At 40.4% G+C, this 14,722-nt stretch overlaps 1 protein-coding gene across 1 annotated transcript in view; it reads left to right on the top strand.

Annotated features, from left to right (window-relative positions):
• Positions 1-11,779, top strand: part of MBD2 (methyl-CpG binding domain protein 2) — a 75,782-nt gene extending 64,003 nt beyond the window's left edge. Inside the window, exons 4-7 of the mRNA XM_023207523.1 lie at positions 122-212; positions 1,585-1,762; positions 6,687-6,825; positions 11,306-11,779. Of these exons, the coding sequence (XP_023063291.1) occupies positions 122-212; positions 1,585-1,762; positions 6,687-6,813 (396 nt within the window). The 3' untranslated portion in view covers positions 6,814-6,825; positions 11,306-11,779. The remainder of the gene's footprint in view (positions 1-121; positions 213-1,584; positions 1,763-6,686; positions 6,826-11,305) is intronic.
• Positions 11,780-14,722: the final 2,943 nt, after the last annotated feature.

The following is a 14,722-nucleotide window of genomic DNA, read 5'->3' on the forward strand; positions in this document are numbered from 1 at the left end:
GAAAAATGAGGAAATTATAGGAAACTATTGAAATGATTTAAATTTCATTATTCAACAGCATCGATGCGCTACTTTCTTGTTTCAAGAATGTATCTATTAACAGTGATATTTTGCCTTACAGCTTTTCTGGGAGAAGAGGCTACAAGGACTTAGTGCATCAGATGTAACAGAACAAATTATAAAAACCATGGAACTACCCAAAGGTCTTCAAGGTATTATCTAAGTTCAGTTGAGCAGACGTTTATTAAGTACCTACTGCATGCCAGGCACTCTGTTAGATGCTGTGGATTCAGCAATGACTGACAGGAGGTCTTTGCCTTGGGAGGTCATATGCCTTGCTGGATGACGTACCTCTTGTGTTTTAGTAAAGCCAGGCAGAAGCTACATGAAAAACTTGTATGTTACAGGGATGCTGCCGTGTAGTATATTATCTTAGATTTTTTTCTGTGTAAAAATTTTGGTTTTAGGTTAGGTTCATCACAGAAGCTAACCCATGTGCTACTTTTAGCACTGGATGCAGAGGAGTAACAGAATTTCTCAAGCTTCCTGCTTATAGCAGCATCTGGCCCTACCACCTGCTCTTTCTCTCATCCTCTTACCACAAGAACAACTAACAGCTCTCCTTCTGCCCCTCCCTCCACAAACTGGTGCTCTAAGTAGCAGAGGGAACAGATGCACTTTGGTCCAGCAACAGCAACCAGTGGGATCTGGGGTGGAAAATTCAGACGCTGATCTACCTTTCGTGTTATATGAGAACTGCAAGTTCTAGAGAAGAGTTATTTTTCAAGTATTAAAAATTTGGCTTCTAAAGCTTGATGCATTGTGAATTGCTCAAAAATCCTCACAATTCATGGTTAGATTGTTGCCTTATCTCTTTATGTTCTTGGAATGTTGGCCTTAACTAGTTAAACAGGTTTAGGACTTTAACCATTGCATTTACATGTGACACGGTGCCAGTATCTTACAAGTAATCAAAGTGTGCAGTTATTAATTCTCTGATTTTGGCTGTTTTGTTAGGTTTATGAAAAAAGCTGTTAAAGCCACAGGTACAGCTTGCTTGCATTGGCTTTTTCTTTGAATCCTGAGACAAAGAAGAGAATTGTTGAGATATTTCTGGAAATTAATGTTAAAAGCTGCAAGGAGAAACTATACCAGTACTCTAGGAATACATTAAAAGGGATACTGGAGTATAGTCGCTTCACCAAGTCTCACCTCATTAAAATAATTAACATTGCTTGGGGAAATATAGCCAACTTTTTAAAAGTTTAGTACCTTGGAAAATGTGTTTTAAAGTTCTGGTAAAGTATTATTAAAATGCTCAGCTATAAGCTTACAGCAAGCATGAGGATTTGTTTTTTAAAGTAAGAAAAAATGCTCAGCTATTTCATTACTATTTCTTTAGTGTGAATTATTTAGTGTATCATACCTATTGAGTAGATATATTATCTTTTGCTGCTTTGTTTTATATCGGTTTTACATATATGATCTCAAATATATATAAAAATATCAGTTGTTTTAGGTCACATAAAGTTTGCTTAGCACATTGAGACACTTCCTTTAACTAGTACTTATTTCTCATTGCAGGAGTTGGTCCAGGTAGCAATGATGAGACCCTTTTATCTGCTGTTGCCAGTGCTTTGCACACAAGCTCTGCGCCAATCACAGGGCAAGTCTCCGCTGCTGTGGAAAAGAACCCCGCTGTTTGGCTTAACACATCTCAACCTCTCTGCAAAGCTTTTATCGTCACAGATGAAGACATCAGGTAATGCAGTTTAACATGACTTCATAAACTTGGGTTTTTACATTTGGGTAAATTTTATGCTGTTCATTAGGTTCAGTGGCATAGCTAGTAAGTGATATATCACCTAGAAAGTTATACTTTTTTTTTTTTTTTTTACAGAGTTTTACAGAAACTGATGGAAGGTGAAAAAAGACCATTATAACAAATACATGCTTGAAAGGGGTGTAAATGCTGTATGCCAGGGATATCATCATGGTCATGTCCAAAGGACAGGCACCAGATCAGTTATATTCCCTAAGCATCATTTTTACTGTGTCTTTTGCAATTTGGGATTCTGACTTTCTATTCTAAAGAACCTCTTTCTGACAGACACAGTGGCTCATGCCTATAATCCCAGCACTTTGGGAGGCTGAGGTGGGAGGATTGCTTGAGCCCAGGAGTTTGAGACCAGCCTGGGCAACATAGTGAGACCCCATCCCCACAAAAAATTTTAAAAAATTAGCCAGGTGTGGTAGTATGTAACTGTAGTCCCAGCTACTTGGGAGACTGAGGTGGGAGGACTGCTTGAGCTTGGGAGGTCGAGGCTCCAGTGAGCTGTGGTCACATCCCTGCGCTCCAGCTGTGGCGACAGAGCTAGACCCTGTCTTAGAAAAATAAAAATAAATATAAAGAACCCCTTTCACTCAGTCATGCCTTTTCTGATTGCTTCCTTCATTGGTTTGTCTGGAAACCAATCTCTCTTTAAATCAGATGATAGTGATGCTGCTCTTAAACTTACTTGTGACACAGTAGAGCAAGAAGAGAAGCAAATAAGAAAGAAGAAACCACAGGTAAAGCAATAAAACAGAGTCAGGAATGAGGCAAGATGCAAACTATCTACTGACATCTTTCACTCTTTCTAAGGCTGACTCACAAGTTAGGGTTTCAGCAGCAAATGGTAAAAGGAAAACATCCAACTCAGATTGGTAGAACCCAGAAAATAGAAGCAAACCATTGCACAGGAAAAGCAAAACTACTCCAGTTAGTAAGACCACAGAGCAATTCTTATATGGGTTTTATGACCTCAATATCAGTACTTTATAGTGATACTTTATAGTGATACTATATAGTATATTGCATTTTCTTTAAAAATATGGCCTTGTGTATACTTCACTATTTCTGTCCCCTGAATGTAAATCAGTTTAATTAGAGTATTGTTCCTAGACAAAACCAGCAGATTGCACTTTCAAATCATGTAATTTTAAAATGTTTTATATTTGTTATTTTGTTTGTTTGTTTTTTGAGATGGAGTTTTGCTCTGTTGCCCAGGCTGGAGTGTAGTGGCACAATCTTGGCTCACTGCAACCTCTGCCTCCCCGTTTCAAGCAATTCTCCTGCCTCAGCCGCCCGAGTAGCTGGGATTACAGGCAAGCACCACCATGCCCAGCTAACTTTTTTATTTTTAGTGGAGACAGGGTTTCACCATATTGGCCAGGCTGGTCTTGAACTCCTGATGTCATGATCCGCCTGCCTCGGCCTCCCAAAGTGCTAGGATTACAGGTATTACAGGTGTGAGCCACCATGCCCAGCCTATATTTGTATTTTTTAAAAAAATCCATACAAAGTTGACATGAAAATGTTTTTAAATGGGTAAGTCTATCTAGGTTTATAATATGAAAGCCCTTCTTGGGTCTTAAAGTAATTATTTTGCAAAGATAAAAAGTGGTATACAGTTGTATTCATATGCCTTGATTGCATATGAATATGAATAAAGTTTTCTTTTTTTTTTTTTTGAGGCAGAGTCTCGCTCTGTCGCCCAAGCTGGAGTGCAGTGGCACGATCTTGGCTCACTGCAAGCTCCGCCTCCCGGGTTCATGCCATTCTCCTGCCTCAGCCTCCTGAGTAGCTGGGACTACAGGCGCCCACCACCGCGCCCAGCTAATTTTTTGTATTTTTAGTAGAGACGGGGTTTCACCGTGGTCTCGATCTCCTGACCTTGTGATCCGCCCGCCTCGGCCTCCCAAAGTGCTGGGATTACAGGCATGAGCCACTGTGCCCAGCCATAAAGTTTCTTAAAAACTTTATTTTTTAAGAAAACAAAATGTAAAAAAATCAATGAAAGGAATCAACTTGCTCATTGGATTGTTCTTACCCTTGAGGAAGAAAATTACTCCAGAGACAAGTTCTTTTCCATCTTGAATGAATACTGAATCAGCAGGGATTCCGCCAGGTCTTTATGTGTGTTGATGGAGGTTCTCTGAGTTATATCACAGGAATGTTGATGGCTTCAACACCAGATCTTTTGATAGTTGAGGAAACTATCTCAAAGCCAATTCTGGATGATTTCCTTTTTGGGTAAATTTGTCTAACGAATTGCTCATTTGATTTAATTGTCATGATAGAAATTAGGAAGGAAATACTCCTTGTTGAATTAGTACATGTTCAAAATAAATTACTGCAAATGGAACTGTTACTCTTTATCTAATTGTGTATCCAATAGTCTGTCTACGTTAAACCTCCAGCTGAAGGTTTAATGTAGATATATCTCAAGTATTTTTAGCATATTTGATACTATTTGCCCTGATGGGTAGTTTTATTTTTTCATATTTTGTAACAAATTCTCACAAACTTTGCAGCTTAAAACAACACCCATTTATTAGCTCGAAGTTCTTTGAGGTCAGAAGTCTGGGCCTGGTGTGACTGGGTTCTGTGTTTGGGTCTTACACGTGTCACTGGACTGTGTTCCCTTCTGAAGCTTGGGGTTCTCTTTCAAGCTCAGATGATGGTTGCAGAATTCATGCCTTGTGTTTTAGGGCTGAGGCCCCTGTTCTCTTGTTGGCTATGGGATGGTGGCTATCTTAGCTCCCAGAAGCTGCCTATAGTTCCTTGTCTTGTGGCTCCTCCATGTGCCCCTTTATGCTCCTGTCAGGAAGATCCCAGCTCCACTAAGAGGTCCTATTAGGTCAGGCCCACTACAGTAATCCCTCTTGATTGACTCAAAATCAGTTGATTGGTAACCTAATCATGGAGAGATATACCATCATATTCACTAGTTCTGCTCACCCTTAAGGAGAGAGAATTATATAAAGAGTGCACATAGAGGTGGTTTTGGGGAAGGGGGACTGTTGGGGACATCTTACAATTCTGCCTACAGCAATGGGCAAATGATTAAATTTCAGCTTTCACAAATATGGAAAGTAATGCTCAAGATAGAAGAAAATCAATGGGAAATGTTAGAGTTTAAGATAAAATTCTCCATCCAAATTACTGCAGATGGTGCCATTTGCCCCATTTTCCCCATCTTCCTAATGAGGTTACTCTAGGACAGCTGTGGAGATTCTTGTACTCTTATCAGTGAAAGACTGCCAGTGAAACTAATACGTCATTTGTCATAAACTTTGAGTCACTGACCCAGAGGTGAGACTAACTGTATACGAAATAAACAAATATGTTCTGCTTGACCCTGTCCCATGGCATGAAAATCTGTCGAACTCTAGTTTCTTTTAATATGACAGAGGCTATAGAGCTAAGACTGACCCAGTGACAGCTTCCCTCTTTGAAAATTCATTTAATAAGTGGAAGTCTATACTTTTTAACTCTTTGTGGTGTTTTGGAGTTTCATAAAGATATCCAAAGTTTTTGTGGGAAGCAGTACATATATGTCACTTTCACTATCTTGGACATAGTCTTATTTGGTCAAAGGGGTGTGATCTTGAGTAGACTGAATATGACTTGGCAGCTGGTTGAGCCCCTATGGAGTGAATACTCAGGGACCCTTAGTGCAATCTTCTATAGCATTGCTCCTCTACCCCTCTGCTGTCCCAGGTTTGGGAATTGCTGAAATCTGTCTTCCTCAATTATTGGTATAGAAAATTACTTTTTTTTTCAGTAGAACCCTTAGTATATTCCTTGTTACATCTTTATTTCCCTCTCTGTATCTTTTCTTATCTCCTTTCTTCTGGTCTCAGGAGGTTTGCCCCGTTTTCTGTTCTGCTGACCCTCCCACCTCTGCCATTGCCTTCTGTTCTTGTTCCCACTGGAAACTTTTCCTACCAGTCTTCTCTCCTTCTCTCTTCTCTTGTGTTTCTTTGACCTTTGCCTCTCTACTTGGTTCTGGATGTCAATTTATATTTACTGAGCTTTGCTTGATAGACCCATATTAGGAATTTGTCTCTTACCCTCTGGGGGCTCTACTTTCATTTTTTTTTTTTTTAACTTTTTGAAGATAAAGTGTATACTGGTAGCCTTTCTTCCTGTGCTTTGTTCTTCATCTAGTGGTTCAGAGCCTTTTTAATGACTTGGAGTTATTAACCCTCACTTTTGAGGTTCCTTTGTAATCACACAGAGAAACTCATGGCATGTTCTTAAGCAACTCACTTTCTCAGTCGAAGAGAGACTTTGCAGTGTCTGTCCTCGGTGTGCAGAATCATATGGTCTTGGCTCCTTCATGCTGACCTGTTGCCTGCAGACCTGGGAACCCAGGAGAGAGCTCTCTCCTAACTAACCTAGCCACGGAATGTCAATCAAATCCCAGCTTATCATGTCTCTGCTTCCTCCATCTTTCTCAGTGCTTCCATGAACAAGTCACTTTTCTTTCGTTATTTATGTTCCCTCCATCTTTTATTCCTGCTTCTAAGTTATTTCTAATTGTCCTTATAGGAATAAACCCAAATTTTGACACAGTCGACATTTTCAAAGTTGAAGAAAAGGTCACTGACGTCAATCTGCTCTTTCTAGAATTTCATGTGTGATGAGGGATAACTGTCTGTGTGAACATTCCTCTTTTTGGCAGGGCTCATTGGTGAGATTTGATTTGTGTTTAGAAGCAACCTCTGCAAAATCTGAAAAGGAACTCTATTCTTCTAAGAAATTTAATGATTTTGAAGTAAGGATGAACTTCTGTAGCAGCTTCATATTGTCATTACTTGCCAAATTATCAGTGCCTTTTTATTCTGTTTTTAAAAAGGAAACAGGAAGAGCGAGTACAGCAAGTACGCAAGAAATTGGAAGAAGCACTGATGGCAGACATCTTGTCGCGAGCTGCTGATACAGAAGAGATGGATATTGAAATGGACAGTGGAGATGAAGCCTAAGAATATGATCAGGTAAACTGACACCAGAGAGAGTGACTTGGAACTTAAGATGTTGTGTTTTCTTGGCCGAGCACAATGGCTTCTGCCTGTAATCCCAGCACTTTGGGTGGCTGAGGCGGATGAGCAATTGAGCTCAGTAGTTCAAGACCAGCTTGAGCAACATGGCAAAACCCCATCTCTACCAAAAATACAAAAAATTAACTGGGTGTGGTGTTGTATGCGTGTGGTCCCAGCTGCTCAGGAGGCTGAGGTGGGAGGATCACTTGAGCCTGGGAGGCAGAAGTTGCAGTGAGCCAAAATTGTGCCACTGTTCTCCAACCTGGGTGACAGAGTGAAACTCCATCTCAGGAAAAAAAAAAAAAATGGTGTTGTTATATTTTCTTGTTATTTTCCCTTTAGCTTCCTCCACAGTGAATGAAAAAGCTACTCCTCTGCTCGGGTTATGCATGTGCTGTTGTTTGGTTCTTCTCTCTGGATTGAAGGACCATATAAGTTATTGCATCCTTTTGTTCCCATTCTGGGAGGACATTCACACCCCTGCAGTCACTTGCAAGGGATCTAGTCTCCTTTATTTAAAACCAGGTGGAAAACCTCTAAGGTGTCACTAGAGAAGAGCAGCAGCAGAAGAAAAGGACTTTGTCAGGTAGGGAGGAACGGCCCCAGGAGAGGAAGGTGACTGTCATCTCCATCACAGTAGCCTCTGGGGCATATTGCTTCTCTTTAAAGTTATGGTGGCAAAGTAGCAAAATCTCTTTGTTTTTCTTAGGTTCTCCCTAGCACAGATTTGATGTGGGGAGAACAAGAAGGACACTGAAAAGCATAATAAATACTTTACCTTTAAAAATACACAATTTTAGGCTGGTTTTGGTGACTCATGCCTGTAATCTCAGCACTTTGTGATGCCAAGGCAGGCAGATCACTTGAGGTCAGGAGTTTGGGACCAGCCTGGCCAACATGGTGACACCTTGTCTCTACTAAAAATATAAAAATTAGCTGGGTGTGGTAGAATAGCTGGAATTTTGTAATTGTAGCTACTGGAGAGGCTGAGACACAAGAATTGCTTGAACCCGGAGGCAGAGGTTGCAGTGAGCCGAGATTGCCACTACATTCCAGCCTGGGTGATGGAGTAAGACTCTGACTCAAAAAACAACAACAAAAATGCACATTTTGATCTTATCTCAAACTCACATTCCAGGCTCATTGCTCTGTGCCGTGGGCATACCTTGTCTTCAGAGGAGCACATGCAGATCTCCAAGGCTTTCTGCTGCGTCTTGCTTCCTGGCTTCCATCCTGCTTTATTTTGGCAGGCCATGTCTTCCTTTTTTGCCAACCCAAAACCAATTATTTATTGTTTCCTTTGAAGCCAAAACAGAGGGAGAGATGGGGGTGCTAATGTGATGTCAAGGGTCAACAAAGCCTCTCTGAGAAAGTGACATTTATGTTGAGCCTGAAAGATACATAGGAATGAGCCAGGGGAGGTTTGGGTAAAAGTGTTCCCATTAGAAGGAACAGCAAGGAGGAACTTGGTTTCTTTAAGGAATGAAGAAATTATCCATGTGGTTGGAATGTAGTATGTCTGGGGAGGGGTGGGGGGAATGTGTGGGCGGTGAACCTAGTCACCTAGGACCTGTGGGTTGTTAGGGAGATTGATGACTGCTTGAGATTGATTATGAAAATTAGTAGGAATCACTGAAGAGTCAGTAGCATGATCAGATTTGCTTCTTTGCAAGAGCCTTATGGCTGCTGCATGAATACAAGGATTGGAGTAGGGAAAGCTTGGAAACAAGGAGACCAATTAGGTGTTGCTGCAGTAGTCTCACAAGAGATGATGATGGCTTTAGGAGGATGTTGACATGCCAATGGGTTCGGAGAAGAAGAGACGGGTACATCTGAGATGTAGCTGGAGAATCACGTGACCAGGTGACTGCCTGGAAGTGAGAATGAGAGAGTGGCAAGGATGCCTCAGGGTTTTCACTTGAGCTATCACTTGAGCTGGGTGAGAGGGAACTCTGTTTGGTAGGGGAAGAGACTAAGGGTAGGGATTGCACGGAGGGTGAGTTTAATTGTTAACACAATTTTCCCCTTCCATGAGTGCCTTTATCTTAATCGAGGAGTGGTTCATGCCACAGCAAGACCAAAATCCAATAGTACATATAATGTCTTACATTTACATGTCCATCCATGGCAGCACTTCTGGGTCACAGTTTCCTGACCATACAGAATCATTTCAGGCTGGGTGTGGTAGCTCACGCCTATAATCCCAGCACTTTGAAAGGCTGAGTGGGTGGATGTCCTGAGGTCAGGAGTTTGAGACCAGCCTGGCCAACATGATGAAACCCTATCTCTACTAAAAATACAAAAATTATCCGGGCATGATGGTGGGCACCTGTAATCCCAATTACTTGGGAGGCTGAGGCAGGAGAATCGCTTGAACCTGGGAGGTGGAGGTTGCATGAGCCAAGATCGTGCCACTGCACTCCAGCCTGGGCGACAAAGCGCGACTCTATCTCAAAAAAAAAAAAAAAAAAAAAAAAAAAAATCATTTCAATCCAGTTCAGTGCTATTTTAGCTCTTTTTCTCTTCTCTTATTGAAGACATGAAGATGCTGTGTTGATACTTGGATTTTGTTTTCCAAACTGGCAAGGATGTATTTATGGGCTTTGATGAGTGTACTTAAAATGCTGGAAGTCTTTCAGAGGGAGGTCTGAAGTGTGTTTCTACTGTCCACGGCTTCAGCTATGCTGTCTCTGGAGCAGAGAGATCTGGATCTCACCTAATCCAGCTTCTGCACTGTTGCTTCAGAATGGACTCTCAGAAAGCCCTTCTGTTCTGTCAGGGCTTTTTGGTTTTTTTCTAGACTTTTCTCATGAAATTATTTCAGATAATCAAGGGTCACCTAATTGAGGTTTTACTAGACTTCTGCTTCCTTTTTTAAAAATTATTATTATTTTCGAGATGGAGTTTTGCTCTTATCATCCAGGCTGGAGTGCAGGGGTGCAATCTCAGCTTACTGCAACCTCTGCCTCCCGGGTTCAAGCAATTCTCCTGCCTCAGCCTCCCGAGTAGCTAGAATTACAGGTGCCTGACACCACACCCGGCTAATTTTTTGCATTTTTACTAGAGACGGTTTTTGCCATGTTGGGCAGGCTGGTCTTGAACTCCTGACCTCAGGTGATCTGCCCGTCTCAGCCTCCCAAAGTGCTGGGATTACAGCATGAACCACCAGCCAACTTTTGCTTTCTTTACGGATTACTTTGCAGGTTGGCATCAAGGCTATTCCTGAGTAAGCCTGTGTTGTAGGCACTGGCACTATACTTACATAGAAGTTGGCAACTGCTCATTGCCTTGCACAAATGTGGATAATAGTAATAACAAACTAATATTGAATGATTAGAATTTTAATCAGTTCTTTAAAAGTAGCCATTATTTTGGCATGTTAGGTAGGGAGAGATTCGAATTATGTATGCAATCTTCTAAACTTGAGAATGGCATTATTAGACTAAGCCATTAGACTTGTAGATTGGGAAGGATTTAGATGTACTTCTTAATTATGAAAATTACATTTACCTTACTCAAATAACACCATATATACCTAAAAGTTTTAAGAAACTAAAGCACAACCACATGACTTAATCAGCTGTCCATGGTAACCTGTGGTAAGGTAGGACTTAGTAAAGGGTGGGACATGGCCATCTTCACAGGCTCATAAGCGATAACCAAGGTCCCTTCAGGTTGGCTGGCCTCATCATGCCTCAGCTCTTTCTAATCCTCCTTATTAGTAAGGTGGATGTTTATTCATTTATTTATTTGGTTAGTTAAATAGCAGGTTGCAATTTACTATGTTACTTAAATTTTACAATCCTAGAGAAATGCCAGGATATTTTAGAAGTGATTGTAAGAAGAAGATGACTATAAAAACAAAGGTGTGAATATATTTAACTATACATGAGATAGGATATCAAATACATAAATAGTTCAATTTGCAGTTGCACAGTGCCATTTCATCCAGGTTAAACAATAGGAAGACTCAGTACATGCCTGTCATCTGTAAATGCTCTCATGTGAAAGAAATTGTGAAGTAAAATAAAGTATCTTGAGTAGAAATTTTTCTACATTTTCTCAAAATGTATTTGGATTGTTCTGTATCTATTCTGCTCTTTCATTTGTATGCCCTTTGAATTCTCTTTTTATTCTGATGTAGATAACTGTAGTTAGAAAATATTTGCATAAACATATAGAAGAATGCATATGATTTCTTTGGAAAATTAACAGGATAGTAAAGGTTATCATCAAAATAAAATGAAACAATGAGGGAATATGTTGAGCACTTTTTATTTATGAAGTGCTGTAAGTAAATGTTCATCAAGGCTGTAAAAACATGGTTCTAAGTGGAATTCAGTCTCTAATTCTTTTTTGAGTATTGCTGACCTCTCACCTGATAAATCACAGGATTACTTAAGTTTGTTCTTTTTTTTTTTTTTTTTCTTTACAGGTAACTTTCGACCAACTTTCCCCAAGAGAAAATTCCTAGAAATTGAACAAAAATGTTTCCACTGGCTTTTGCCTGTAAGAAAAAAATGTACCCGAGCACATAGAGCTTTTTAATAGCACTAACCAATGCCTTTTTAGATGTATTTTTGATGTATATATCTATTATTCAAAAAATCATGTTTATTTTGAGTCCTAGGACTTAAAATTAGTCTTTTGTAATATCAAGCAGGACCCTAAGATGAAGCTGAGCTTTTGATGCCAGGTGCAATCTACTGGAAATGTAGCACTTACATAAAATATTTGTTTCCCCCACAGTTTTAATAAGAACAGATCAGGAATTCTAAATAAATTTCCCAGTTAAAGATTATTGTGACTTCACTGTATATAAACATATTTTTATACTTTATTGAAAGGGGACACCTGTACATTCTTCCATCATCACTGTAAAGACAAATAAATGATTATATTCACAGACTGATTGGAATTCTTTCTGTTGAAGAGCACACACAATAAAGAACCCCTCATTAGCCTTCCTCTGATTTACATTCATCTCTGATCCCTGGGCCTTAGGTTTGACATGGAGTTGGAGGAAGATAGCGCATACATTTATGCCCCTGGACATTGTGAGAATCGTGCTTTCACCAGAATTTCTAAGAATTTCTGCTAAATATCATCTAGCATGTGTAATTTTTTTTTTTCCTTGCCTGTGACTTGGACTTTTGATAGTTCTATAAGAATAAGGCCTTTTCTTCCCTTGGGCGTGAGTCAGATACACAAGTACCCTTCAGGTGTTACTAGAAGGCGTCCATGTTTATTGTTTTTTAAAAACAGCATAGTTTATCCTTGTTGAAGCGACATCCATGCAATCTTTTATCTATATTTAACTTCTAAATAAAGACATTAAAAAAAAAAAAGAATGTTTTTCACTCTCTAACGTCCAGTAGCTTACTGAGTTAACAGGTGCAGGTCAGACTCTTGGCTACAGTGAGAGGCAGCTTCTAGGCAGAGTTGCTTAATGAAAGGGTTTTCAATACTTTACAAACCATAACCTGTACCTGGCCTGGCCTCCAAAATATTAACATTCTTTTTCTGTTGAAACTCTTGAGTGTAACTTTCATACCACTTGAAATATTGATATTTAATTGTGAAAACTAGCATTACATTATTAAACGAGTTCCAAAATCAAAACATACTTAATCTGATACCAAGGAAGGGAGGGAGTAGTTATAAGGAAATTAAAACAAATTTTGAGAGATAGAGCAAAAGTGAAATCATTCTATAGGAAGGATGTGTTTATTTCTTTACTCTTGAGTTCTTTTAAAATTAGACCCTAAATTATGCAGTCAAGGGTGTGACCAATTCCACATGAGTGTCACCTGTACATTTTATTATCACTACCTCCAGTTCCCAAGGCAGGGAAGAAGAGGGGAATAGTCAAAACAATATGACTGGCTAGGTTTGGGCTGCTGTTTTTCCTGGACCTTTTTGCCAAACTACATAAACACTTCTTGGAATTCCTGATTTACACTCAACTTTGATGCCTGGACCCTAGGGCCATTAGTTTCCTTAAAGCAGTCCTGCTGGTGGATGAGCAGGGAAACTTGGAGACCCTGGAGGCCAACTGGTAGAGGGTGCCTGCCCTGGCCCCATCAGATTGTCCCAACTGGGGTGGGGGTAAGGATCATAGTGATTTCTTTTTAAAAGCTAGTGTGACTAGTGAGAATGGATGTCCAAGGGCTTTTCTCTTCCTCCCCCGAGTCCGTGATTCTTTATTTGTGATCAGGGTTGGGGTAACTTCAGCTTGGTGATCATATGTTCTTCTTACAAACCAATCCAGCCAAGATATATGTGCTTTTCTAAACAGCTTGTAAAAGCAAAAACACAATGTCTACACATATAAAACTTTGTGTGTGTGTTTTTTTTGGGGGTTTTTTGCTTATATACTTCGCTCAGGTGGAGAACAAGGTATGAAAGCCATTATGTGGTGTCCCTTGGGGACCATGCCATAAGTCCAGGGTGTTCCCAGTATACCCACAAGACAATGTGTTCAAAACTTCATCACCTGGTCACCACAAACCTACCACCCTCTTCCATTCCCTCACTCTGGTAAAAGCAAGCCATCTTCTCCAGCTGCCCAAGGCAGAAGCCCAGGAGTGAGCACAATGCTGCCCTTTCCCTTGCTTCTGACTTCTCATCAATCCTATTAGAACTACGGACTGCACCCCACATCTCCTCCATCCCCACGACCACTGCCTTCATATGAACTGCCTTTCCTGTCCTCTTGACTTTCAGTGGCTTCCTTTTTTGCTCATCTGTCCACTTTCTTCCCCTTCCCTCTCTTCATCCCCCTTTTTTTCACTCCATATAGTCATCAGAAAGATCATCAAAACAGGCAAATGTGACCGTATTATTTCCCTCACTTATCTTTGTATGCCGTTTAGAGTGATTTTTAAGAGCACGCACTTTAAATTAGGAGAACCTGTGTCTGAATCCTGATTTTTTTTTGCCATTTGTGTGACTTGTCAGGTTATTTAATCTCTTTGAGCCTGTCCCTCCTCAGTGAAATAGGAATAATAATACCTACCTCATAGAGTTGTTTTGAGGATTCAGTGAGATAGACTGTTTCTAAAGTGTGTAGCACAGTGCCTGGCACATAGTGGGTGCTCACATTGGAGCACACTGTTGTTCCTATCCCTGCAGGTGTGAGTTTTACATCCTTTCCAAGAGGCATTTGCTAATAACCCTAACTACCGCCTATCCCTGTGACACTGTATTCTGCCTCAGCACCTTGTTTATTTCCCTTGTAGATATTTTCTAAATCTGTATTTTATTTATTTGTTGACTTTTTGTCTATTTCTCTACTAGAATGTAAGCTCCCTGAGAGCAAGGATGTGTTTGTCTGATTTCCCGTTACAGCCCCAGCGCTTAGCTGAGTGACTGGCACCTAGTAAACACTCAGTAACTGCTGAATAAATGGAAGAATGGTCAAAAGGCTCTTCATGATCTGATCCCTACTTATCTGTCTGGCCTCATCCTGCCACTATCCTCATTGCACCTTCAGCTCAAGAAAAACCTCTTTACTTGCTTCTTCGAAGTGCCCCTTGGGCCTCCGTGTCTTTGTACCTGTTGTTCCCTTTGCCTGAAACACCCTTTGCCTGCCCATCTACATGGTGAATTCCTAATCATTGGTGAAGTCTCAGCTCAATGGCTACCTCCTCTGTGAAGTTGTCCCTGATTTCTCCAGGCAGATGTTCTTTCCCCCCTTCCCAGTTCCCACTGCACTTTGTAAATACCTCCATGGAAGCACTTTATTGTATTGTATTGTAATTTTTTTTTGCATGTCTGTTTCTACTATTAGACTGTAAGCACCGTAAAAGCAGAGATTGTGCTTTTTCATCCTAATGTTCCCAGAGCCTAG

Source organism: Piliocolobus tephrosceles, chromosome 18, assembly GCF_002776525.5.
Source record: "Piliocolobus tephrosceles isolate RC106 chromosome 18, ASM277652v3, whole genome shotgun sequence".
In the NCBI taxonomy this organism is placed as follows: Eukaryota; Metazoa; Chordata; class Mammalia; order Primates; family Cercopithecidae; genus Piliocolobus; species Piliocolobus tephrosceles.